Here is a 26,871-nt window from a genome sequence, read left to right on the forward strand (position 1 = left end):
CTGCGAGGTCCCCACTCCACCAAGCAGCACCCACAGCCGTGAGGCAGGTGTTGGCGCTTCTAAAGCAGAGGAAGCAAAACAGAACTCAGAGCTGATATATATTTCTCTCCTAATAGTGTGGCACGATTTAATTAACTCAATATTGCACCCACCTGAAGATTACGGGCCAAGGTTATTGACGCCTCCATCTGGCTCCTATAAAGCCGATAATACAGCCAATAAATCCTGCCTCGGAAGCCAGTGCCGGAGAGGCGTCCTCCTGCAGGGCCGCTCAGGTGATGGGGCCCGAGAGCCCCTGCAGGCTGCCCAGACACCCCGAGACAGGAGGAGGGGAGGGAGGCAGGTCAGAGCGGCCTGTGAACCCTGACCCGTGGCAGGTGCTGGGATACCAACTTCCTCCAAGAGGCCTGACACTCTCCACCACCAGGTTCCGGTGGCCAAGGCCACGGGGCTGAGTCGGTTCCCCGGTTCCCAGCACGGCCAGGGCCCCGGCACTGTGGCCCCCTCCTCTCCTGAGTCTGTCCCTAGACCACACAGGGCCCTGGGACCTGGGATCTCTCTGGTCAGGCAGGGGAGACACCTAGGGTGAAACTCCAGGGTTCAAGGCCAACTGCCTACTGCCCCAAGCAGACTTGGCTGGCCCCCTCCCTCCAGGGAAAAGCGCCCACGGCTAACCTCGCGGGCTGTGCACCTGGTGGCTTCTGCTGAGGGTGTGCCTGCTGCTGAAAGTGTCTGCAGGGTGGGTGACACTGCCGATGACAGAAGGTCCCCCAGGGCCACTGCTCTCACACGCTGCAGTGACCCCAGGTAGTAGAGCCCTGCCCTGCCTGCCTGGGGCTGGCCCTCCGTCTCCTGGGCCTTCAGATGCTGGCCACAGACCCCAGCTCATCTATTCCTCACCAACGGGGGAAAATGAATAGCCCCTCCTGGTGAGCCCTGAGCACCCTGTGCCTGTAGGCCTCTTCTGACACGCAGGGCCCTGGAGACGGCACCACCGGCGGCTGCGGCAGGTAATAAATGACCTCACAGGAAATTAATTAGCTGCACCTTGCCCAGCCTGATCTGATGTTGAGGCTGATTTACGAGATCTGCATGTGGGGGTGGGGTGGGTAGCCAGTGCACTCAGTTGAGGAGACAGGCCACGAGACGACATTTCTACCGTGGTCGTCCAGTCCGGGGCCACCCATAACTCACCTGGGCCATGCTCCAGGGACATTCGTCACCCTTATCAGCACGTGACGGGGCCACAGAGCAAGTGAAGGCAAGTTCAGGGGCGGCCAGGGGGAGAGGGCAGAGTCCGCCAGGGCCTGGGCCTGCAGAGGCTTCCGCTGCGGCCCCTCCCTCTGCCTGGTTTCTGCCCAGGTCTTTCCAGATGAGCGTCAGCAGCTGTGAAAACGGGGTCCTCCTCCCCCGGGCGGGGGGGAGAAGAAGCCAGGCGTGGGCTGGTCCCCAGGGCCACTCGGGGAACTCGGGGCCACTGACCCGGCGCCCTCTTGGGGAGGGACCCGCAGAGGCGGCGCTGCCGACTTTCTGCTCTTGGCCGCATTACACCTCTCCGCTTTGCAGCCTTTGATTCAGCAAAATCAAGGATGCGAACTTCTTAGGAGTACTTAGTTTCCATGGCGACCAGAGCTGACCTCAACATTATTGTTCTCAAGAGGGGACTGACTTTACTATATGTTCATTCACTGAATTAATGGACTCCCGGTTCTTTTATCAGCAGCCCCCGAACAATGGAAAGAGAGACGTGTCGTCAAAGGGCTTTCAGACACTGTCCAGCCTTTTGTCCCCGGCTTACTGCGACGAGGCAAGTCTATTCAGCCTGAGATTATCAAAATCAACTCGGGGCTGTCTCCGGGGCAGCTAAACACACTTTGGTTTCATAAAGACATAACTGATCCTACATGCAAATTAATAATTTTGATTGCAGGGTTCTTAGGGTTAGAGACTGGTGTGATTTTTTTTTTTTAATTACATTTGTAGGAAAACTGCAGGTCGATGGCAGAGCTTTGAGTTCTGAGTGCCAGCAGGCTGGCTGGTTAGGGGGGCAACCAAGGAACCAGGAACCTTTGGGAGTCCTGTTTCCAGAGGCATCCCGAAACATGGAAGGAACAGGATTTTGGAAACTCACCTCAAAGGCACAGACCTCAGAATAACCAAGGACACCCAGGCAAGGGGCGTGATGGCATGCCTCGGGCGCCAGGGAATGCCAGCGGGAGCCCAGGCGTGAAGGGCAGCCTCTCATTCCAGCTCCGCTGCTTCAGGCCTTCCAGTTTCTGGTCCCAGCCACATCCCTCGCCCGCCCTCCTCTTCCTCCCCAGCCCTCATCCACGTGCACGGAAAATACCTCTGCGTCCCCCAGGAGGCCACCAAGCTGATCCCAGATCTGGCTACCCGGTGCCATGCTGAGCTCAATAGCCTAGCAAGGCCACGAATTCTCCCTGCAGACGGCCCAGGCCGCGGGCAGGCGGTCGGTTGGGGCCTCCAGGGGCTCTGGACAGTTGCTCCTGTCTTTGCTCCCACCTCCCTGGACATGCTGAGCTCTCACCCCTGGCACAGAGTCACCTTCATTAGGGAGTCCCTCCAGGGACGGGGAACCTTTGGGAGTCCTGTTCCCAGAGGCATCTGGCCTGGGGCCACACAGAAGCACATGAACCTCCCGAGGGAGAGGCCACGGTTCTAACGCCCAAATAATCATCTCAGTAATTATGACTATCCATCAATCACCCTGTTTGGGGGACAGGAGGCTGGGCTATCGGGTGACTTTTATGACCTGTAGCATTTTGTAGATAATAACAAGGGGCTGGGGGTGCGGAGATTTATGCCCTGCGCCCTGGGGCTGGCGGGGCTGCTCCTTTCCGGGAGCCTCAGAGTGGCACCTTTTCAGGTCTCTGGTCCAAGTCCTAATGATGTCAGCGGACTGAAGGATGTATCGGGTGGGGGGAGTAGAGAAGGGAGGAGGAGAGAAAATGAAAACACAAAAGGGGGAGGGCACTTCCTCCGACTGTTTTCTCAGGCGGCACCGTAGCACTGTATTAACCGTCCTTCCTTTTCAAGACGGTGAAAGAAAACAAGATAAAGTGGGACAAAGGGAAAGGCCGGGGAGCTGTGTTTCCCCTTTTCATATCACCAAAGAGATTGAATCAAAATTCTTTCGGCTGATACCATCACCCCGGGTGGACTACACTCTTGTTAACGGATAAATTCAAGCCCTCCAGAAAGTCAAAGAATAAATTTAAGCCTTTTGCCAAATGTCTATCCTATTGGATTTTGATAAGACGGCCATTGAGCCTTAATAACGTCTTCCATCCATTTTCCGCGAGCCCTTCACGCGGCTCTTTATTCGTCCCCAAAGCCTCTTCGCCCGGCCTTTTTATTACGGCTCCCGCGCGCTCTCCAGGGAGCCGCGCCGCGGTGATGGATGGACAACTCGCTAGATTATCTCCCGCAGATGTTTGCTCTCCAGGAGCCTCGGGCTTTCCCGCTAAGTAAACAGACTAAATAGAGTCCCGGAGCAGGGGCGTCCCCGAGGTCCGCGCCGAGAGAGGGACGCGGCCCAGCGACCTGCCAGAGCGACTTTTCAGGAAGCGCCCGGGCCGCGGGGCGGCCAAGGCACCGGGAAGGCGACCGAGAGGAGCGGTGTCACATCTCCGCGCCGTCGGGACTGCGCGGTCACGGGGGTGTGGGCGAGGGGACAGGGAAAGGGGGACGGGGTCGCCAGGAGCAGAGGACAAGCCCAGGGAGCCTGGGTGGACGAACGGGGAGTGGGGCAGGGGCACTGGGTGGCTGGGAGGAAGGGGACTGCGGCTGTGGGCGGGCTCAGGCCAGGTGCTGCTCACAGCCCCGCCCCGCCCCGGGCCTGGGTTCAAATTCGGCCGCTGCTGGGCATCCCTGGCCTGTGAGCTCTGTGGTCCCTGCAGCAACCTTGTCTCCAAGGCGGAGAACTTATAATAGCGACTGACCCCTAAACCACCCTTCTGCACCAAGGGGTCAAGCCCCCATAGAATTAGCTAACTCCTTTGCATCTCACTGAAGAAGACAGGAAGTGTAAGCCTTCCCGGGAATGCCAAAGGGAAGCTCCGAGATGTCAGTTGAGCAGCCCAAGGTCACACAGCCTCCCAGCCCAAGGTCACACAGCCTCCCAGCCCCTTGCTTCTCTGTTATATTTTTAGTGCAAGTGTGAACGTCTTTGGGTGACCCCAACTACAGAATTCACTGAATTCACCCTGACCGTGGCACACTAGGGCACGTGGGGTTACATTAGCAACAAAGAAATTGTATCTACGTTCCACTTCCATAGCTGTACGTAACCTGTCTGTTCCCAAGGCTTCAGCTTGGGAGAGACGCAGATGGGCCCTGTTTCCTCGTCTTCCTGGCCCTGACCTGTGACCCTCTGCCCTCCCAGACCTCAGCACCCGGCTTGGGTTTTTGATCATCCCACCAGAGTGACCGCAGGCAAGCGCCAGGGCCCCTGAATGCTACTGATGGCCAAGTTCCGAGGCTGGAAATCTTGGGATCCCACGGGCGGGGGGCCCGAGTGGCAGCTTCTCAGTCTGGTGGGAGGTGGTGGCGGACATGGGTGAGGATGCCCCTCAGCAGCCCCCACCCTCCCCTTGCAGCTCAGTGGGAGGGAGAGGGCTGGGAGCCAGGACAGAGCAGCTGCCCACAGACCCTGGGCTCTGGTGCCCATCGGTGGCCGCCCTGGTGCTCAGCTGCCCTGGGGTGGGATCTGCTGGGGTCTGAGCAGCCCCTCAGCCTGGCAGAGCTGCAGTCAGCTTCACAGGGACCTGCGTTTGGTGGGTTGCTCCAGCACACGGGGCAGGCACCCGTGGGTCCCTGGCCACTCAGCACCTTGCACCACAGGCACACAGCAAACTTGGGCCTCAGCAGACAAGACCTCGTTCCTGGTCCCACCCTTTAGACAACACGAGGCAGATCACAGACAGTGCCGCTGGTGGACAGAGGAGGGAGACCACGGATGTTCTTATCCTGTCTTGTTTTGGTCTGGTTCAAAAGTGGCCTTTTCAATTTACACTTGGCCTTTTGACCTCCCACCTGGATTCTCGTCCTCTGGGGCTGGGTAGCCCCTCCACCCATCCCAGCACCCTCGCTCTAGACGGCACGAGGTCAGAGTCCGCGGCAGCCCGCTTCAGGGCAGGAAGGGAGGAAAGCTGCTTCCTGTCTTGTGCTGCCCTCTGTCCTCTGGGAAATACAAGTTCACTCAGAGGCAGGGAAGGAGAGGGAGAGAGGGACAGACATCGCCACAATTTGAGCCACAGAGCAAACACCTGAAGGGAGGGAGGCCTCGGGCCTCCGGCAGGCAGCGGGGACGGAGAAAGACACCTTGTTCCCCAGAAGGGTCTCTCCAGGGCTGAACAGCCCACAGAGATGGGGATGAGGAAGGTGAGAGGTTCGGCCAGGAGCCACACCATGTGTCCTCCGGACTCAGTGCCTGGGGGGACTGGCCCCTGCCGTGGCACAGCCCGCCGGCTGACCTGGCACCACCTTGCCTTCCCCTGTGCCCAGACGCTCAGCCCAGCCATCCCACAAGGTCAGCAGGGCCTGCTGGTGACTTTAATAGCCAGCCAGCCGCACCCATTGGGAGCTGGTGGTCAGCGCTGGCTCGGCCTCCCCAGCGCCCGCGCGGAGCCGCCTAGCAGAGCCTGGTGCAGCACGAGAGTCGGGGGCTCTGCACTTCCTCTTGTTTCAGAGCCAAGATGCCCATGGGGTGGACAGCACTGAAATCCCAGACATGAGGTCAGCTGCAGGCAGAGTGCACACACACGTATTCTCGTGGGTCTGCAGGCCTGTGGACTCAGGCTCATCCTGGGTGGATGCTGGACTCTACCTGGCGAGTGGTTCCAGGTCAGAGGTCAGCTCCTGCCCCTGGCTGTCCCCATGCAGCTCACCCGAGGCCCAGGTGTGCCTCGCCTGCCCCTGCTGCCTTTCTGGATCTTTCAGAGCTGGTGCCTGTCATTTCGTATCTAGCCCCCGTCAGCGAGGACCGGACAGTGCCCAAGCTGACACCTTTGCTGATCTGAAGTGACACTGGAGTAACAACGGGTTTGCTGGGTCTGCCGCCAGTGGCCTCCCCCAGATTCTCTTCATGTGAGTATCCAGTGAAGATGGCTAAGTCAACCCAACCTGCCTTTGTCCGGTTTGCACCCATCTGCCTGGCCCCAGGCGCGCCCACAGCTTCTCCTGTCTTCACGATGAGATGGCTCTGTGCAGTGACCCTACCTGCTTCCACAAGGAAAACAAGCGTCTGCCCCGAGTACCCCGGCACGGCGCTGAGCACACGTGGCCCCCGATGGCGCATTGCTCCTGGACACCAGCAGGGCAGCCACGGAGAACCCACATGGTGTCCCGCGGACAATCAAATCACACCGTCCTCTACCCAGGGACGGGAGCACGTGACGGGGAGAGGACGGGACGAGCTCTCCTACCTTTCGGATGCAGCCTTCCTGGGACGACACCTCGGGATCCGTGAGCATTTGCTGCAAGACAAGTTCAAGAGCAGCCGTTAGTTTCTGGAGCACCGGGCTCAAGCTACATACAGCAGGCTGCACCTCTGGGCAGACCCTGCTGTCCCCTGCAGTCATGGGACCAGGCCCTGCGGCGTCTCCAGGCGGGACACAAAGGGCTCTGAGGCTCCGGGGACTCCTTGGCTGAGGACTCTAAGCCCAGGGGACATCTTCTCCCTGGAAGCATTGTCACTGGTTCCTAATGGCTCCACCTCAGAGATGGAGCCACTTTGTGTAGCTCCACTGTTGCCCTGCAGGAACGGGGTGAGGTCCCTCCAAAGGGAAGCCACACGTGTCATTACAGAATCAGGAGCTCGAGCACCCGGGAGGTGTGCCGGATTCCGCCTTATTTCCCCTGCCTTCCACCCACAGGCCCAGCAAAGCGTGTGAGCGCCAGCTGCCCGCCCGTGTTTGCCTAGCAAAGGGTGAGAGGGCAGACGCCGCCACTGCCGTCCAGCAGCTTCCGGTCTGGCTTGGGGGGCAGAGCTCAGGGGAGCACAGCCCAGTCCCGGCAGAGCAGGTGGACGTGGGGAGGCACCAGCGAGGGCAGCGGTCACAGGGGAGGCCCTTCCCTTGGCTTCCTCTTGCTTGGCAAGTCAGAGGTGGTCGCCCTGGGTCTTGCCCTTGAGAGAGCCCCAGGTCCCTGGGGAGATGGAGGCGTCTCACAGGAAGGCGGGCCGAGGCGAGAGCCGCGGTGTGTGGCCTCTGGGAAACACCCCGTGCGTCCACAAGACCCTCCCTGCCAGCTGCGGCCTCCCGACAGCACGGGACTGCCTGCCTTCCTGCTGCTGCTGGACAAGCCTGGTAACCACGGAGAAGAGTGGCCGCAGCCTGGCGCTGCCCCCTGGCACGAAGCTTCCACACGGAGCTGTCCTGGCCCCGCTCAGGACAGCCGTGGCATCTCGCCCAGCATCGCTCCCCCAAACCCACACGTTCCACTCCAGGGGCGGCACGTGGGGGCCGGGTCCCAGAGGCTTTCTAAGCTGAGTAAACCGACACAGGAGCTGTAAGCGTGGACTATCCCCTGGGTCAAAAAGCCTCCCGTGGACTCACACTGTGGATCCGAGTGGAAACCACGTCTGAAATCAACTCCTGAAAAATGAAACGAGGAAGGGGTCACACCCGGAGCTCTCTTCCCTCCCCTGGCCAGGACCCTGGTGCCACCGGAGCCCACGCAGCCTGGGAGAGGACCCGGGTGCCGTGTGCCAAGGCCTGGCGCACCAGCCCGCCCAGCTGTCATAACAAGAAGGCAGGTTCCCCGTGTGGGATGCTGACCAGTTGGGAATTTTATGCTTCTTGTAACAGATTCTGAAAATGTGGTTTGGAAAGTGGCAGTAAGTGAGGAAAGAGAGGGAGACGGAGGACGGTGAACCCCACAGTGAGGCTCCGAGAGGCGTCCCGCAGAGACTCGCCAACGGCCAGGTCACCAAGCTCTGCCTGGGCCTGCGCGGGGAAGGGGAGGCTTAGCGGGGAGGCTGCAGAAGGCTGTGTTCTGCCCTCACTCCTGAACTCGGGGCCAGGAAGGGCGGAGGAGAGAGTGAAGCTGACCACCTGGATCTCAGAGAAGCCTTGCTCCCCAGAGGCTCCTGGAAGAGATGCAGACAGATCTGCCCTGGCCTGCACCTGGACACGTCCCCAGCGAGGACAGAGGCCCGGGTCTGCGCTGCACAGGGCGGGGTGTCTGTGCCACGGTTTCCAGGAGAGGAGTGGGGGGGCTCGTCACCTCCTGGCTTCCGGCCTGCGCCAGGAGGAAACCAGAGTTCTCATCTTCAAGGAGAGTGGTGTCTGGTGCCCCTGGGGCAAGATTCAGCCACGGAGGGCCGGCCACTGGGAGGACCCTTCTGTGGAGCTGACTCAGCCCCATGTCCTGTCCTGCCTCAGCCAGACACTGCTGCACAGGGACATGGCCACCTCCGCCTGGGTGGCCCTCAAGCCTCACCCATCTCCCGCCCTCCTCTTGCATCAAGCTTTGTCAAAGGAGGCCCCACGCAGCCTGAGTGGCCACTGGGCTGGGTGCGCCCTCCCTGGCAGGTCCCTGTTGGGGACTCTTCCCAGGGACGGAGCTTTGAAAATCCCCAGGCACCCACTGAGCCTGTCCAAAAATGCCACGTGACGTTTAGGAACAGTTCCCAGGCTGCCTCCTCCGGGCAGCAAGGTCCTTGCTCATTCCATGGTGGCCCGCATGAGCATCAAGGTCATTGTCAAGGTCAGAAAAAGAGCCTTGTGGAGAAGAATGTGGCCAGGCCTGGGAGCCTGGCTGCAGGTGGGCCTCTGGAGGCCTCCTGGGGCAGGCTCTGGCTGGGGACAGCTGGGCTGTCCTAGCTCTGGTGAAAGGATGCCCCAACACAGCAGTGACCCTGGGGCCCCCTAAGATGAGGGAGAGGCTTGTATTGCAGCCTCAGCTTCCGAAGGCACCGTTAGGGGGCTGAAGCCCACCCGGGCCCAGCTGCCTGCACCCCGCACACGTGCCGGAACTCGCTGCTCCCGTCTCTGCTGGCCAGCACAGCCCAGCCTGCACTCCCAGGGCTGGCCCGCCCGCCGTTGTTCACACACCTCCTGGAGCCCTGAGCGCTGCGCTGGGCCCACCCGTGGCCTGGTGGGCTCTGGTCGGATGTTTTCAGGTGGCCTCCTGCCCCAGTCGAGCCAGAGCCCCACTCTGTCCATTTGCACCTGAAGAAAGCCAACCCCTGGAGTGGGCAGGGAGACCGAGGTGGTCAGGGAGGCCCCAGCACTGCACGCCCATAGCCAGAGGGCCCAGGTTCGCGCCCTGTTGGCCAGTAGTGCCCCCTGGGCACGGGCTGCCCTCCACGTCCGCCCAGCCCACTCGATGCCCTCCACTGGTCAAGCCGCTTCTCACTGCGGGGGGCTTCCCTCCTTCCTGCCCTTCCCAGGTCTAGCTCAGCCAGAGGCCGTCGAGGGGCAATGCCCCCCTGGACCACGTCCTAAGCCTGGCAGGGCCCTTCGACACCTTGGTGGCCTCACAAGCCTCCTGGCGTTTCATGAGGTAAATGTGGTGTGTGGCCACTTGGCGGATGGGTGGCAGGTGCCCTGAGCTACGATGGCTCCAGGCAGCAGCGGAAGGCAGAGGTGGGGCCAGTTCCTCTCTGAAGACTCCTAGCACCGTCATGGAGCCAGGCCAGGCCGAGAGGACGTGGGGACAGTGGGGCTGAAGCCTCACCTGGGAGAAGGGACCCCATTGCAGCTCATCCGCTCCCAGGCCTGGTGGGTCCTGCCGCCTGCTCCCACAGGCCCCTCGGCCTGTCCGGTCACCCACACCCACAATCATCAGTCCAGCCAGGGAGCCTGGGCCAAGACACCAACAGGAGGACTTCCCCTGAGGAGCCACCCTATAGCAGGGTCACTCTGCCCCACACCAACGCACAGAGGCACGTCAGGAGCTGCGTGGCCTCCACGGCCCTCTTCCTGTCCCTGAACTTACATTAAGGGACAACGTGTCACATAGATCTGGAGCTGAGGGTGACTGCATCCACCACCCTTCAGACGGGACGGAGCACCCCTGTGAACGCACCGTCATACCGTCTGGCCCCTTCCCTCCGTTGCTGGAGGAGCCAGTATAGACTTCGGGGAGGCTCCCACCCACCCAGCTTGTCATCGGATAGGGACCCAGAGGGACACTGGACAACACTGTGCCTAGGAGTTCAGGATGCACCCAGCAAGAGTCCGACCAGACCACGCAGGCCTCCACCCGAGACTGCCAGGCCTGCACCGGGGACAGGCCTTGGCTCCCAGGCAGCTCCTGGTTCTCTCTGTGGACTCCTGAGCGGGCCCCTTTGGATGGGCTGCTGCCTGTGGCTGCTGGGCCGCGGGGCTCTACTGACCCACAGCTGCAGGACCGCCAGGCAGCAGGGAAGAGCCACGCGGGTCCGGTTCCTGGGCCCTCCTCGGTCACACAAGGCCTGCGGTGGGGGCACCCAGCCCAGCGGCCCCTTGGAGGAAGCAGTGCCCGGTGGTGGCTTTCCAGAAAGAAGCCCAGCCTGGAACAGTGGGCTGGAGCCGTGTTCCGGAACTGCCTGCCCCGATTTAATGGCCCGCCTTGGCAGGTATGAATGCCATTAACTCGGCCTCCTCACCCGCTGCTGACCTCGGTGGAAAAACCGCCGGACGCTCTCCCGGAGCCTCTCAGCCTTGGCGTCCGCCCCGGCCGGCTGCTGCCTCGCTGAAAACCCTCTTTATTTTGCTAGCTTAGCTTCAGCACACGCACCGCTGGCTTGTCGATTGCTGGCAGTGGCTCTGGGCTCTCCACTTCTCTGCACCCCGGCAGAAGTATTAGGTGTGTTTTGATTAAGCATTTTAGCCAAAAAAGCAAAGTCTGACCTCCGGCATTTCGCTTCTCTCTCGAGTGTCAGTGCCAGGATTTAGCTAAGTGGGGTTGGTCAAAATATCTTTTTTGACTTAAAATAAATACCCTCTGTTCTCCAGGAAGTCAGTGAGGAGTAGATGCACACCCACGGCATCTCGGGCTCACAGCTGCGCTCGGCCGAGGGGCACGACATCAGGGTCTCAGCAGCCTGCCCTCCCTCCAGAGACTGTGGGGGAAGAACACCTACGGGGGAGTCCAGAGCGGGCCCTGGCCACAGGCCACTCCAGAACCCGAAGGAAGTGGACAAAGTGTGTGCTCAGGCCTCCCTCCACCTGGCCACAGAGACCCCCGAGGCCCTGGCTTGTCACTCCTGCCCCAGGCCCTCAAGACAAACCTGCTCTCTCACCTGCATTCCTTCCTTCCCATTTCAGAAGTAGTTGCTTGGTAGCCACAGAGAGGCCTGTGAACCCAGAACCTGCTGGAAGCTGGTCCCTCCTCTGTGGGTGCTGCTGGGCAGCTCAGGGCTGTTACAGAGGGAGACTGAGGGACCCCTAGGCATCCCGTCCTGGCTCTGAGCCTGGCTCTGCTGACCCTGGGGGGTCCTGGGCCTCCGGAGCGCAGGCTGCTGCTGAAGGCCATCTGAGCAGACGGCCCAGGACAGTGGCAGACTGCTGATGTCCCCTCTGCGGGGTTTTGTTCCCCCTCAGCAGTGCCCTAGAGTGCGTGCTCCTTTCTGGGAAGATGGGATTCTAAAAGCACAATTCTCATCCTTAGCTCTCTTTCCAGATCCAGGTCCCATTCCCCTGGGGTAAATATTGCCTTGAAGTCTTGGTTCCGGCCTGGGGGCTACTGGGGGGGTCGGTCCCAGGCACCTGGATGCAAACCTGCTTGTACTCCTCTCACCGGCCCCACTGAGCCAGCAGGGACACACTGGCATCCCACCCTGAGCTTGGGCCGTGGAGGGACAGAGGCCACTGATGGGCACCTGGGTGGAAAGGAGCCACAGGCCCCACCCTTCCGACCTGGACTCACACCTGACCTGGCCAGCACTGGCCAGGGCGGGGGACGCTCCCCGAGGCCCGAGTGTTGGCGGAGCTGGGCTGGGTGGCGTCCCGCTGGCAGCTCGGGCAGGAGCCATGAAAGGGGTTGAGTCACCAGCAGCCGGGCCCTGGCTCTCTGAGCAAAGGCCCAGCAGTGTTGACACAAACTCTTGAGCTCTCAACTGGGAGTGGGGTCATATTTATTTATTTTTTGCATTAAAAAAAAATCAGCTTGGCCCTGTTTGAGCGGCAGAAATGATTTTTTTAAGGAGCCGTGGACACTGTTTTTAGCTTTTATGCCTAAACAGATACTTCTCAGTTCTTTCAAGTGAGAGCTGTCCAGTGAATGGGGCTCTCTCTTCACTCGTAAGGAAAATATTGACACAGTTGAGCACGGCATGCAAAGGGACCTGGACCGGGAGAGCCCGTCCCCTGGACGCAGAGAGGCCTCCACGCCTGGTCCACTCCCCGCCGCAGCCGGCGCCCTGCCCACCTTGCCCACGGGTATTTCCATGCCTCGGGCCTCACACCCTGTCCTGGGGGTCCGTCAGAGAACCCCACAAGCCTGGGAAGGGGGGAGTGGCCCTGGGGGGTGCCTGCAGGCCTCTGCCTCTCGGCCCTTCTGTTGGGCCCCCAGAACCTCCAGGCTGCCCTGTCTCCAGGCCCCAGGAACAGCCCTGGGGGGGGACCTGCCTGCCCCAGAGGCCTCCCCAGGAACCACCTCCCTCCCGGGCCTGTCTGGGTGTGGCTGGGCCTTCTGCCGGGCTCTGGTCACAAGAGCTCACCCCGGGCCAGCAGGCTTCAACCACACGCCCCGCGATTTTCCTCAGACACGGGCCTGCCTGCCCCGGCTGGCTGGCACAGCTGTGCAGACCCGGAGCCTGGGCACGGCTTGCCGGCTCTCAGACGTTCCAAGAACACTCTGTTCGCTGGCGTGCCCACTGCCAGCGTGCTGCCCCTCTGCCTGCAAGCCCTGCCCAGGCGGGGCCAGCCCAGCCTCCCAGCTTCCCGATGCAGGGCGAGCCAGCCTCCAGGTGACAGCCTGCGTCTTCCGGGTCACTGTCCCTCTGCATCCTCATCCCACGCTGAGCACCCTCGGTCTACACCGCCTTTCCTCGGTCTACACCGCCCTGTGGAAGGCGCCTTGGGACCCTGAGCGGCACGTGATTGAGGACTGACTGGTGGGGCGGGGGAGGGCCACCCAAGGGAGCCGAGCACCCCAGGGGCGACCCAGGGCTGAGGCAGGAGTGGGGCTGGAGGTGGGCAGAGGTGGGAGCCTCAGAACCAGGAGCCTCCTGGCTGGAAGGCCGTGGCCAGCCCAGGGAGCTGGTCCTGACCGAGGCGAGCATAGACAGGGGCTGAGGTCGGGCATGACAGGCAGGTGGTGCAGGGAGGTCCAGCTGCATGTTCACCTGGTCCCAATGTGGCTTGGGTCCACTCTGAGGGGCAGGTGGTGTCTGCTGCTTGTCCAACGTCACAGAATGCCACTAGGGGCTCGGGCCTGTACCCCCACTGTACGCCCCCAGCCGGGACCTCTCCAGCTCTCCTGGTGGAAGCATTTGAGGCAGTCCAAGGGACAAGACGGCCACCAGTGAAAGGGGAGGTGGAGGTGAGCAAGGACAGTGCCAGGAGGTGCGCTGGGGACATGGCTCCATTAACACAGTGGAAGCTTGCCACGAGTCTCTGGGAAAGAGCTACGATTACCAGAGGAGGAAGCGGTTCAGAGAGGTACAGAAGCCTTCCCACATCTGCACAGCAGTCTGGGGTGCACCCAGGATTCAGGTGGAGGTTTTGGGACCTATAGGATCAAGGCAAGGGCCCCGAAGGAGCAGTGCAGGAGGGTGGCAGGCTGGGCAGCCCCTCTCCCTGGGGGAAGACAGAAGCAGCAAGGTGTGGATGAGTCTGGCTTCTGACCCCAGGTCAGCCAGCCTCCGACCCCAGGTCAGCCAGCATCTGCCAGAGCAGGGTCCCCAGAGCAGGGTCCCCAGAGCAGGGTCCCCATAGCAGGGTTCCCAGAGCAGGGTCCCCAGAGCAGGGTCCCCAGAGCAAGGCTGAAACGCCTCATGAAGGACCCAGGGAACAGCAGCTTCATGGTCCTGGATGTCAGGGGTCCCTGGCGGAGCAGCCCTCTGGACGGGAGTCCTGCCGCCCGTCGCCTCTCCTCCTGGGGCTGTGGGAGAGGAGCAGGCAGGCCCCTGGCCCTGACTCTGAATCTCACTCTACTGTGACATGGCCGAGCTGGGGGCAGGACTGGGCTGACCGCCTGTCCTGGCAGGTGGACGGGGGCTCTGGTCCCCCAGCAGCAGGACTGATGGAGAGGATTGCCCCTGCCCACCACACAGGCCAGGCTCCTGTGCTGGAAACTGGTATCCATCAGAAGTTGGTGATTCCACATGAGCTGAAGGTGACCTTGACCCTCAACTCCACAGACTCCCTGCTCCTCCTCAGCTCTTTCCAGCCCCGCTGCAGCCCGTCTGGAAAAGGACTCTCTGGACTTCACAGAAAGGAGGGGAGATGCCAGGGTCACCCCAGAAGAGGACCCCTGGGACGTGGGGATGTCTCAGGGATGAGACCCCAAAGGCAGGGCCACCCACCGTGGTCCTGAACCCTGGCCACGCTGGCAGGAAGCCGGGATGGGCTCCACTGCCCAGGGCAGAGCAGCCGGCCCACAGGAGCAGAGACCCAGCGCCACGAGTCACCAGGCAGGGACTGCACCCCCTCTAGCTGCCCAGCCTCACCGGTCACGGTAGAGGGCTCTTCTCAAGAACAGCCTCCTTCTTGAGGTCCGACTGGCGAGCAGAGAGCGCCAGCTATGTGGTGTGACCACCTTAAGGCCTGGAGGTCAGCGTCCACCTGTGGACCAGGGCCACCGGCCAGGCCCTCCACCCCCCACAGGTCGTGTCACATGCCCCTGTGCTATGAGAACGCCGCAGCGACTGCGCTCTCAGCACCAGGTTCCCACAGTCCAGGGAACCCCCCGGGGCCTGCTGGCCATCCTGCCGGCCATCACCGAGGACCAAGAGGGCCACACCCAGAAGCAGGAGTGGAACCGAGAGGCTGGTGTCCACACGTAGAGGACGGTCCTGCTCTCGTGCCTCTTCTGCCCACGCAGGTTTCCTAGTGTCAGGGCAGGCGGGGGGTGGCCTGAGGCACACAGCACCCCGCTCCCCCGTGGCCACGCCCTGCCTGCCCTGAGAGCCCTGGGAGGGTGCCACCCAGGAAGGGGACCACTGGAGTCCTCAGTGACGGCCCGTCAGGACCCCCGAGTGGCCCGTGGACTCAGTGTCTGCCAAGGGGGTCTTGCTTCCCCTGTGGGCAGTATGAATCATAGGGTTGATTATCGATTCTCTATTAACATTTATCTTTTATTCTCGACCCTTTTCAGTTATGAAAATAACCTTGATATTGACAGAGTCGTATTGATGAACTTCAGCCTGACCCTGCCTATTGATAGCCAGTTTAAGGTGAACTTTAATAATCGTAAGTGAGTAAAAAGGGTCATAGATCTCCTGGCAATGGCTGTCACACGGATGGGAATGCCTTGGCCTGTGGCTTCAGGCTTTTCCTGGGCTGGATGAACAAACTCTTCCGTTGGGGATGGGGACAGCTTTCAGCTTCCTGGAGCCTTCAGTTAGTTACCTGGAGCCTTCAGTTAGTTACCTGGAGCCTTCAGCTACCTGGAGGTGGGAGGGCCAGGGGTCATCGCTTTGTGTTTCAAAGCAGAATCTAGTTTTAATTCCCTTAAAAACAGCAGGCAATGCTTTCTGGGGACCAGGAACAATGCAACTTGAAGCAGGCAGTGCCAGCGGCCAGGCTCCATCAGGCCTTCCTGGGCCCACCTTCACTCATCTAATTCCCTCTTGCCCATGCTGCTTGCTCACACAGCAGATGTCTGGGCACTCTTCGCAGTGGGGTCCCCCAAACCTCCAGGCCGAGCCAGCAGGTGGATGACTGTTCCCACTCTTGCATGTGATACCATGACCGTGGGACTGATGCCAGCATGGCTCTGCCCAGGCACCGTGGCATTACCTTATTCGATGAGACTGCTGAGGCTCAGAAAGGCTGAGAAACTTGCTAATGTCACAAAGCCAACTGCAGGGCACGCCCTGAACTATGAGCTTATTTGGCTTCTGCAGAACTGGTTCCATTTGGAGAAATGGTTGGGGGTGAGTGAGGAACAGAGATAATAAAAGGAGCTTCGCTTTCTCTCCCACGATGAATGTTTCCAGTCTTCCAGGAGGGGCAAAGCAGCAGAGCGCCGGGTGCCTGGGTCTGGTCACAGCTGCTGTGCTAGCTCAAGACCACCGTGTGTGGGGGCGGTGGGAGCCAAGAGTCCAAACAAGACCGCACACTCGCCTAAGGGGACCCGATTACAGGAACAGCTGTGCCGAGGAATTCCGCGCCGGTCCTCTGTGAAGCGGGCAGCCTCTGGGATCCTGCATCTGTGGCTGCGGCCAGGTTCCAGGGCTCAGATCTGCCTTCCGGGGTGGGGAGCCGGCTGAACCCGCTCGGCCTCTGGTTCTAGTAAACCCTGTGGGCCCCTGCTGCCCTCCAGGCCCTTCTGAGTCCAGGGTCAGCCGCTGAAGGTGCTGGAGGGAGAGTTCTGCAGGTTCTACAGGTGCCCAGGGCCAGGCTGTCTGGGAGCCCCTGGGCGGTCCAGGCCACCATGGGGCCGTCACGCCCCCCTCCCCACTGGCCTGTCCCAGAGCTGGCTACAGGAGCAGGGCGAGGAGCACCAGGCTCAGGCCGCCTGCCCTTCCTGGCCCAGCAGGATTTCCCAGCACGCTGCACCCTGGCTCAGCACGCAGGTACCCCATCTGCACACGTGACACCAAGCCTGACAGATGACACGAAGCCACAGGAGAGGGTGGAAGGGATGCCAACAGTGGCAGGCCCGGCCACACAGCCCTTAACTGCAACAGGCCGCGGAGCCACTAGAGTCGTCGTGGTCTGCTGGTGAGAGGGCCGAGGCTGGGGGGGCAGGCCACGGGGCGGTCAAGCCCACAGTGGGACAGAGGCCTTCCTGCTGCCCAGGCCCCTCGCGGCTCAGAAGCCCTATGGCCCCTGGGCCTAGTCCAGCCTGTGGCCTGTGTGGGCATGGCTTGAGCTAAGCAGGGCTTCCACATTTCGAAAGGGTTGTGAACATAAACAGAGAGGAGCCCGGGCGAGCCTCCCCAGGGTGGAGGAGCCCGGGCACCCAGGGCCGTTCACAGAAGCCTGTGGCCTGCTGCGTTTCCACCGCCGGGAGGAGGACGGGCCGGAAGGAGTCCGTGTCCTTGGGTCCAGTCCAGCTGCAAGCCGGGAAGCAGGAGAGGGGTTCCCTGACCAGGCTTCAGGTACGATGGGCTCACACGGGCAGTGGAGGCTCAGCGGTCCCTTTGTCCCCACTGTTGCCAACACCAAATGGCAAAGGCAAAGCCCCAAGCAGAGGGAGTAGAGTGCCGTCTGGGCTTCCAGCACCTGGCGGGCCCCTGGCTTGGGGTGGGCTTTCCCCAGAGAGCACAGGCGGGAGACGGAGGTGCCCGGCTGAGCACCAGCAGGACAGGTGGGCAGGGCTGCGGCGTCCCCCAAGCCCTTGGCCAGGACTCTCTGTCGGGACTGAGGGCGAAGGGTGAAAGGGTTCCCCTCACCTCCTCCCCTTTCTTTCCCTGATTGATTTTCCAACAGGAGAAGCACACAGAGCTGTCACAGAGGAGATCCTCAACCGCTGGCTGGAATTCCTTCCTGGAGCGGCAGGGCCTCCCTCTGGGGGAGAGGCGGCCCTCTCCCAGGGCTGAGCTCCTGCCCGCGTGGGCGGCGGCCCGGAGTTTTCTCCCACAGCAGCCCAGGGGGCCCCAGGGCCCGGCCTCCTCCAGGAAGATGTTTCTGCAAGGCCCTGGTGGCACCTGAGAGTCTGGATTGTCTTGTGGGCAGATGCGCTCGCGCCCCTGCTGCAGAGCCCCTGACATACCCGGCCACCACAGGGAGTTGACCACAGGGACAGGTCTGTCCCTGTGAGACCCTGAGCAAAAGTGTCCTCCAGGGCTTTCATTGCAGGACAACCCTGGGGGGTCAGGGGTCCCAGAGAACTGCAGGGGGCACGCATCCTGCCCCCAGCCACAGCGGCCGGCAGCAGGGCAGGAAAATGCCCACCGGATGGGTCGCCAACGCAGGGCGCAGTGTCCTCTTCCTTCCTGCCTTGTCCCCAGGGGTGAGGGCAGGGAGGCCGCTCTGAGGAAGCGTGTGCTCACACACCTGCGGAGCCTGGAAGGAGGAGGAGACCCTCCCACCACCTCCTGCTTTGTCTCCTGGAAGGAGCGGCTGCGTTCCCAGGCCTCGGGTAACAGGGAGGGAATCTGTCCCCGTTACCTGCTGACAAACTGAGAGGAATGACCCCATCAGCCCAGGAGGAGGACCTGCCCAGAGAGGGCCCACGCACGCCCCCGTGGGGGACACACAGGAGGAGAGTGCGCCACGTCCTTCTGGATGCATCTGGGTGGCTGTGGGGGCCTCCGAGCTTGTGGGGAGGCCACCAACGGCCCACGCAGGCAGCAGAAGGAGGCACTCAGGAGAACGCTGGCCACCTCCAGGGCCTGGGCTCCTGGCTCACCTGCCGTCCTCAGGAGTTGGGCAGGTTTCCACGGGCCCAGGGGAAGGATCACCCACTGGCTGGGAAACGGGCACCTCTGCATGCCCGGGCCCTGGAACCGGCAAGGTCCCCTGGAGGGGCTGCAGAGGTGTCGGCTAACCCAGCTCGACTGCAGAGCTGCGGGGAGCCGGGAGAGCTTGCTCGGCACCTGACTTACTTGCTCTTCCCAAAGATTGAAGAGAGTTAAGGCCTGGCCAGCAGGGAACCAGGCGAGGTGTGGAAAGCACGGGCAAAGGCCCAGCGAGTCCTGGGCAGAAAGGAGTGGGAGAGAGCCAGAGGGGAGACCAGGGGAGTTGGGTGCCTGGGGAGGGGCTGGGAAGAGGCATGGGCAGGGGTCTAACAAGTGGAACCGGCTCCTGGGCAAGACATGCAGGCTCGCCAAGGAAAAGAGATGACCTCTGGGGTGGCCGGTGGCTCCACCTTGGGGCCAGCTGTCACTTCTAAGCACTTGGGGCGGAGGAGCCAGGGCCAAGCCCCTTCAGGTGAAGCGTTAGCCCCACCTTGGGCTCTTCTCAGCCTGGCATGAGCCCCCTTCCAGAGGCTGGCCAGGGTCCTTCCAGGCCCAACACCCTCGTTTTTGCTGGCTTGGTTGGGTCTGTTTTACTCCTGGACTTTACGACAGGGTCACCTCTTGACAAGCCCATCAGACGCTGAAAATTCTGCAAGTTGAAGATGCATTGGATGCACCCGCCCTCCAGCTGCTGCAGCCGAGCCACACAGCACACTGTCCAGGCCCTTGTGGTCACAGGGCTGGGAGCTGCTTCCTCTGTCCCCACAGGATCCTACCAACACCACCAGGAAAGATAAAAATTCGGACCCTGGAGCAGAGTTGGTATGGAGCACATATCATCTTGCACCTTAAAGTTGGAAATCGCGTGTGGAGCCGGCGTCTGTGCTGGACACAGAGCCCTCTGTTTTGGGCTGCCTGGGGTTTGCCGATTTGCCTGGGAAAATTAAAGTAGAAATCCTCGGTCCCGCTTCCACCTGGCCTCAGCCCGCGGCGTTCGGCCTTAGAAGAGCAAACACCCCATCCCTGCTGACCGCTCCCTGGGAACGGGAGGTCCAGGTCTGTTCACTCTCCCTGGAGGCTCTCGAAGGCGGGGCTGCCGCGAACATGTCAGAGTCGTATCAGTCTCAGCCTGACAGCCTTTCAACTGGCAAAAGGCTCTCTTTTGTCCTAAAGATGTTGCTTTTCCTGGATGGAAGAATGGCTTCGTGAATGAGACACTTAGGTTGCAACAGAAGCTTGAACAGGAGCAAGGACAGAGACCTGGGCTCTTTGGCCAGCCCCTGGCCAGCCTGCCCCCCGTAGAGCTGGACCTCAGGTAGAGTCCTGCTGAGGAGCAGCGGTGGCCCCAGAGAGGACCTTCCTGGCCAGGGTTTCCAGGTCCTGCTCTTCCAACTTCACACAATGTCCTGAACCCAGAGGTCTGGGCAGCGCTGGGAGCCCAAGCCAGTGGTGGGGACCCTGTCTCTGCCTTCCCCAGGACAGGCTGCAGCAGTGGGCCTGTCTCAGGTCCCCAGTCCAGCTCTGGGCCCACAGGCCCCAAAGCCCCTTTGGCATTGGCCACCGGAGAGGAAGGCAGACCCGGGCACGGCCGGCCGCTCCTGTGCAGTGGGCTATCGGGCTGCGGCCTCCCGGCACCTCTGCGGAGGGCTCCTCTGCGTAGGGGCTCCGTGTCTGAGACACCACAACCTTTTTACCCAATTTTCCAGCTGAGTTGACTGAGGCCCGTGCAGGTCAGGCAGCTTGCCTGGGGTCACTGAGTACAACAGCTAAGCTCTGGCCCCAGGACGGAGAGAGAGGCAGGGCCGCGGCTCCTGCCTCTCCTCACCAAGGCCCTCCATAAATAATGGAAGTAACAGGCTCCTCTTCCCTCGGAGGCCGAGCTCCCGCACGGCACCGGGCCTGGGGCCCGCTTTCTGCCTGCGCTCGCCGGCTGGAGGCAAGGTAGGGATGGAGGCGAGCGGGAGGCCGGGGCTTGGCGCACCAGTTGGCTCCTGTGAAGGCATTAATTTGTAACAGACGGCAAAGCGCTGGGAAGGGCGCGGACGCCGCGCACGCGACAAGGGCCGAGTGTTCATGGCTGATGGTTATTAGCCCGTTATTAAACCTATGAATTGCCTCTTTCATACCACAGTGCCTGTCCTTAAAGAGCTGTATGAACGAACATTAACCAATCCAATTAGCAAAAGACACTGTATTTGTGTAATTAGTAATTTGAGGCTTTGTTCTGTCCTGGTCTTAAAGAGACGGCATTGGCTGTTGATTAGCGCGTAACACTGTACAATTAGGAGAAGTGGCCCGAGATTAGCCAGGAATGTTCCGTTCCCTGGGGTCCTCCCCGAGGGACCCGGTCTCGCTAAGACGTGCAGGGTTTGTGTTTGTGGCGTTTAAGCGGATCCAATCGCTTCCTCTCGCATCCAAACTCCTCCCGCAGTTGGCATGGCCTTCCGCATCCAGGAGGGGAAATATTTATTTTCATTATAAATTTAGAGGCTGAGTACAGTAAGGAACCTTGTTATTAAATGCTCCAAGCCCAATTCTGCAGAAAATCTCAAAATCCAACTTTGAGTATTGATTGCAAGATTTTTTTTCTAATCAGATGCCAAAAGGAACATTGTGGGGAGAGATGTCTCGGGGCCGCCCTTGCCAAACGGCACTGCTGTTTATGTCTCTGAGTGAGCAGTTACATCTCGGAGACACAGAGACGGCCGGGATGGGGCCAGATGCTGCAGATAAGAGCAGCCTGCGGGTCCTGGGCCCCGTGTTCACAGTGCACCCCAGGGAGACCAGCGCGGAGACCCCAGGTGACCACCGGGACCCAGGTGGCTCCCCGGCAGTCCCGTGTTGGAAACAGCATGTCCACGTGCCCTGCGCCCCTCTGTGCTCCTCCGGGATGTCTCCAAACGTTGCTAGTTAGTAAACCTGCAGAGCCGGCCCCCTGGAACCCCCCGCACTCCTCGGCAGATTTTAGCCGTGAACAGGAAGGAAGTTGGTATCTGCCCCCAGTCTCTCTCCTTGGCACCTGAGCTGCCAGAAGGGGAGGGGGCGGTGTCCTGGGTGGGTGTCGGCCTGCTGGGCATGGTCAAGGTTGTCCACGCTCTCTCCAGGTAAAGTCTGCCCTAAAGCAGTGCACTGGGCCTGGCTCACTATGGCCATCAGTCGGGGATCAGATCAGCCTCAGCCAGCCACCCCTGCTCTTGGGGACAGAGAAGGCTGTCCCCTGTTCTGTCTGCTGGCCCTATGGCCCCATCTCCAGGAGCTGTGTCTTGGGAGCTGACACTGCTGGTCGGAGCGGATATCTGCGCTGCTCAGAGTCCAGCTGTTTGGGCCGCGGGCAGTCTCTGCTGGCCCCTCGCAGCGCTGGTTCAGACAGGGCCTGATTTCAACCGGTCAAGTCGGATTCTTAGGCGTGGGCATGTCTGTCTCCGTTCCACACCAAAATCGAGTCAGAGGCCTGCAGCGGCCTTATCTGCCTGCTCGTGCCTCTCTGTGCACACACGTGCCCGTCCGCGTGCTCACACCCACACACAACACGACTGGCCCGGCCGGAAATGCAACACCCAAAGGGCAGGAAGCGGGTGCCCACTCCCCCACCCACTGAACCTGTCCCTGGGAGGCATCAGGGACCCATCCCCAAGGGCGCTCATGAAAGGCAGGGCAGAGAGGAGAGTGGGTGCAAACAGCTTAGAAACCTCTCCAAAATATTTGGGTTTGTCAAAATCCCAAACCGCCGTTTGCCAAGCACTTTTCCCGCTAGTGTTTGAGCCCGCGGGTATTTTAAAGGAAATGAAATCCGTGTGTTTCTGATTTATTTATACTTAACTCATCAAAATGCTGTTTTAAAGAGCTATTCTGTATCCAAAATGCCCTTTATGCTTCCCCCGCCTTCCAAACTGAAAGCTGTCTTCTGCCGAGCCTACGTGACCTTAGACTCCTGCAGCCTCCGGCTCTTCTGAAAATCAAGTCCACGATGTCCAGAGAGACCTGAACTGGAACCCAGGTCTCAGCTCTGCCCCAGGAGGCAAGAAATGGCTGGGTGACACTCTCGGCCCCTTGACCTCAGCCCCAGGCCAGGGGGTTCCCCACTGTGCCGTCAGAGACCCTCAAAAGCTGTGCTCAACCTCTCTGGGGACGAGTCCCCAGAGCCAGGACCTTACGGTCTCTCCCAGAGCCATGTCTTGCCCAGCTCAGGGTCACCTGGAGACTGGAGAGAAACTAGAGCAGGCCCCCACAAGTGTCCCTGCTGCCCATGGCCCCTGGGGCTCAGCTGCATCTCCCGTCCCAGCCACAGACGGATTCCTCTGCTTACACCCTCTTGGGACTGCCTGCTGCAGGGGGCCGGGTGGGCACGTGCCACGTAAGGCAAGCGTAAGCCAATTCACACCAGGACAAGGCTTTCTCTGCTCTAGGGAAACAGGAAGCTGCAGCCAGAGCCCAGAGTATGTGCCGGCTTAGCAGAGGGGGAGTGGCACCTGCAGGCTGGCGCGGTGGCGGAGGGACCGTAAACCAACAGGGTATTGGCAACACTGTCTCCTGACCTATAACGCGGGACTCGAGTTATATGCTTTTGGGTGTGATATTTATTTCTGACTGATTTCATGCAATGGAGTTCAATTATGAATTTGATTGCTTTTTTTTTGTGCACGATATAAAATCCTTTATCCTCACAGGATTTAATTGTGTTCCCTGGCAGATTTGGTATTCATCATGGCCCTGCTGTCCCCAGCCCCAGAGATAAACCATTCGAGGGGCAATAAATGTCTACTCTGATTATTGATGCTTTCAGGGAAATTGATTATCTATTTGAGGGGCGGAGCAGACTGATGTATGGCAGCCTCTTTACCAGACACGACAGCTTCCTGAGAAGAGAAATCCCTCGATTGCTGCAATGGATTTCCTATTATATTTAACATTCTCCAAAGTGACACCCGTTTATCTTGATATCTGAAAGCAGGGAGGCAGCAGAGGGGATGGGGAAGGCCGCGCTCCTTCTCACCTGTTCACAGTGTTGAAAGTTGGAAAAGCCAGAGCCGCTGCTGGCAGGCCGGGTCCTGGTGCGGGTTTGCTCACGCTGCGGTACCCCACCCTGCCGGGGCCGGGGCTGCTGCCTGGCTCTGGTACCTCCGCAACCTCCTGTACCAGGTCTAGGTTTACTGAGAAATGTATTTCTAAAGTTGTGATGGTCATTTACCGTCCAGTTACAGTCGCTGTTTCTCAGCAACCCATGAGAGAAGCTGGCTTGGGATGAGTTTCGTTGGACCTAAGAATAATCCAAGTAATTTTATTCTATATCATCGGCCATACTTTATCACAGTTGATGGATGCCCGCGTGAGGGCAGTGGTGGGGCTGGCCACCTGTGTGAGGGTGAGTGGGGCTTGCTGAGCTGGGAGATGTCCGAGCCCTGAAGGGGGAGATAGAGGATGAACTTCGCCTCCCCGGCACGGCCTCTATTAGTCAAAGATAACAGGCGTTATAAACTCAAAAAAAAAAAAAAAGTTTGTTCACCACAAAAATCGATACGACTCCATAATCAAGGCTGTGATTAGCTGTGCCCTCGTTCACATGGATCCCTTTGTGTCCCCTTGATAATTCCTAACAGTAAAAAGAGGCATTTACCTGGGCCACAGTGAGGGGGGCCACTGGGCTGAGCTGGGCCCTCTGCACCCGTGGGTGGCTCTGCCCGCTACAGTGGCCTGGTACTTGCTCCCTCCAGGGAGCACCTACAGCTCTGGCTTCTGTGGCTCAGGAACATCCCCTCCCAGCACACGGCCCCAGGCTGCGGTGGCATGGAATCTGCACCCTGACCAGGCCTCCTCTGCACGCGGAGTGCACAAAACTTGGGGCTTAAAACCTGCGGACCAAGCTCACCCTCGGCCACAGCCGGGGACGCGCTCCAGTCCTCAGCCTGGCTGCACGTGGGAAACAGCTCTGCATTCGCAGCTGCCTGGCCACCCCAAGAGTTCATGTCCTGGGTGTGGGCGGGCCCCGGCACCAGCAGCTCTGGAGGGCCGCCAGCCAAGAACACAGGCCCTGCCCTGCACAGTAGCAACTAGCGAGGCCTGATTGGCAGCACCCCGGAATGTGCCGGCATCCTGTGCAGGCAGGGCCTGGCAGGTTCCGCCCTCTGGAGCCCGCCAGGGCTGAGGGTGAGCCTTCCTCAGGGAACAGAGGGGGAGGCTGGCCCCAGGTGAGGACCCCACCCCTCATGGTGGGTAGGAAAGGACACGGCTGGCACTTGGGCCTGCTCGGAGCCTGGGCTTCCTCCAGTTCAGAACCCTGGGAAGGACACCCCAGGCCTTGGCCTCCGGGCAGCAGGGCGGCTGGGGCCGCTTAGTGTGTTGTCACCAGCTGTCTCTCTGGGAAGGTGGCTGGTGTCTTCTGCTCAGGCTGTTTGCCTTGTTGGGGGCTGGGCGGGAGGGGGGCCTAAGCTCAAGGTCATGCCACCTGCTGCAGACAGCCAGCCCCAGGTGCACCTGCAACAGCTCCGCCTTCCCCAGGCCCTGGCCATCTCCCACCAAAGCAGCCTGCAGGTGCCCAGGGCTTGGAGGCAGACAGGTGACAATCTCGAGGCGTCCTCTCCTTGCTCTAATCAGGGCTTTTTCTGCAAAATTGCTCCATGCCAGGCCAGCCCGAGTGGGGCTCTAAGGTTCCGGGCCTCAGGAGGACGGTGAGCTCAGGGGAATCAGGTATATTCCTGTGTGCTTGTCTCACATGTGCTTTGTGAGCATGCATGTCTCTGCCCATGTGTGCGTGTGCATGTGCACACCTGTGTATCACATACTAGGCTCTGCTCAACTCGGGCCAGACAGGAGGGGGCCAAGGACCCGGCCCCATCTGGCCTCTGCCCCCTGGGACAGTGCTGTTCCCACTGTGCCTCTGAGGACAGACCCTCCTGCGGTTGATGGCTGAACAGTAGCTCTCCAGTTTTACTGAGGAGAATGCTGTGCGTAGACTGTGCCTCTTGGGACAAAGGGCTTCCTCAACATGGCTGCAGCCATTCTTTCCTCATTGGCACAAAGAAAACACCCCCCAGCTGCTCTTCCCACCTGTGGATGAAAGTCCCACACATCTTATCTGCTTTGATCATCTCTTTATACACTGTGACATTTTTAGGATGCACAGCAGGAAGCTGAACGCGGGCACTTAGAGGCCCCGCCCAGTCCTCTGCTCTCTTGGTCTAGGGCTGCTTCCCTGCAGGTCAGAGCAAGGAACAGAGCTGGGCCTGCCAGGGCCTCTGCCCAAGAATGGAGTGTTCTCCAAGGTCACACACTGTGCCAGAGTTGCACATGGCGGAGCTCTGCGGCGTCAGAGTGGCCCGACCGTACCACATCCATCACCCATCTCCACCTCAAGGACCCTCCTGAGTTCTAAAAATGCCATGCTCCCCGGACAGGGCCCGGATGCCCAGCAGCCTGGTGCTGCATGGGTGCCGCCTGGCGGGTGGAGTGGCTGGCAGGCACTGGCTTTTTGGCTGAGGTGCGGCTGCTCCCAAGGCTGGAGCAGGGTGGCCCGTGTCCTTTTATCCCTCACAGGCCAAGAGAGAATCTCCTCTGAGAAGGTGAGCAGTGCCTGAGCCTGCACCCAGGCCTTGGTCTGTCCTGATTGTCAGGCCATTGCGGTCTCCATCCGCCTCAGCATCAGGGACAGTCCCAGGACCAGGCGTGTCCTGGGCACCCCGGGAATGGGGAGGGCAGGCCAGCAGTGTCCTTTGGGCTGGGCCTTCCAGAACATCCCAAAGGTGGACTTCCCTGGGCTTTTGCAGAAGGGAGCACAGGCAGCCCAGGTGGGCAGCAGGACCCGGGTCAGTCAGGGGGGGGCCAGTGCTCCTGCACTGGAGCCTTCCAGTGGCCTGGCCCCAGCTGGCTTGGTGCTGCTCCCTGGCCTGCCTGGGTCCTGTGTGAGCTGTGGCGAGGCCCACTGAGCCGACTGGGGGTGGAACACAGGGGTGTCACGGGCTCTCCTGGCTCTACCCTGGGGGGAGTCTGTGCCATTTGGAGGGCTGGTCCTGCGGACGGCTGCAGAGGTGCCATGGCCCCACTCTGTGGTGACAAGGATGCTCTAGGGACAGGCCCCGTCTGGTGGGCCGACTCTAGACCCGCAGGGACGTGTGGAGGAAGGCACCACAGATGGACAGACGGCGTGGGCTGAGCGGGGACAGGATGCTTTCATTCTGCTCCTGTGGGCACCTAATGGATGTCTGTTCAGACGAGGGTCTGTCTGGACGGCCAGCAGGCAGCCTAGGTCCTGTGGGAGCTCATCCGGAGCTTCCACTGTCTGGGGCTACGTGGTCAGTGGTTTTCAGGGGAGGCTCATTATGGCTTCGGTGCCAGACGTCTGTGGTGGCACACCG

At 60.7% G+C, this 26,871-nt stretch overlaps 1 protein-coding gene and 2 long non-coding RNA genes across 11 annotated transcripts in view; 2 read left to right on the forward strand and 1 right to left on the reverse strand.

Annotated features, from left to right (window-relative positions):
* Prdm16 (PR/SET domain 16) overlaps nt 1-26,871 on the reverse strand; it is a 318,869-nt gene that overhangs the window by 158,337 nt on the left and 133,661 nt on the right. For all 9 annotated transcript variants that reach the window (XM_078025080.1, XM_078025077.1, XM_078025076.1 and 6 more), the window contains one exon: nt 6,447-6,497. In XM_078025080.1, the coding sequence (XP_077881206.1) occupies nt 6,447-6,497 (51 nt within the window). The remainder of the gene's footprint in view (nt 1-6,446; nt 6,498-26,871) is intronic.
* LOC144367831 (uncharacterized) lies at nt 1,028-3,252 on the forward strand. Its single transcript, XR_013427332.1, has 2 exons — nt 1,028-1,261; nt 1,721-3,252. It is a non-coding gene; the product is annotated as an uncharacterized LOC144367831 (long non-coding RNA).
* On the forward strand, nt 12,274-21,069 carry LOC144367827 (uncharacterized). Its single transcript, XR_013427325.1, has 2 exons — nt 12,274-17,221; nt 17,553-21,069. It is a non-coding gene; the product is annotated as an uncharacterized LOC144367827 (long non-coding RNA).

Source organism: Ictidomys tridecemlineatus, chromosome 11, assembly GCF_052094955.1.
Source record: "Ictidomys tridecemlineatus isolate mIctTri1 chromosome 11, mIctTri1.hap1, whole genome shotgun sequence".
Taxonomy (NCBI): domain Eukaryota; kingdom Metazoa; phylum Chordata; class Mammalia; order Rodentia; family Sciuridae; genus Ictidomys; species Ictidomys tridecemlineatus.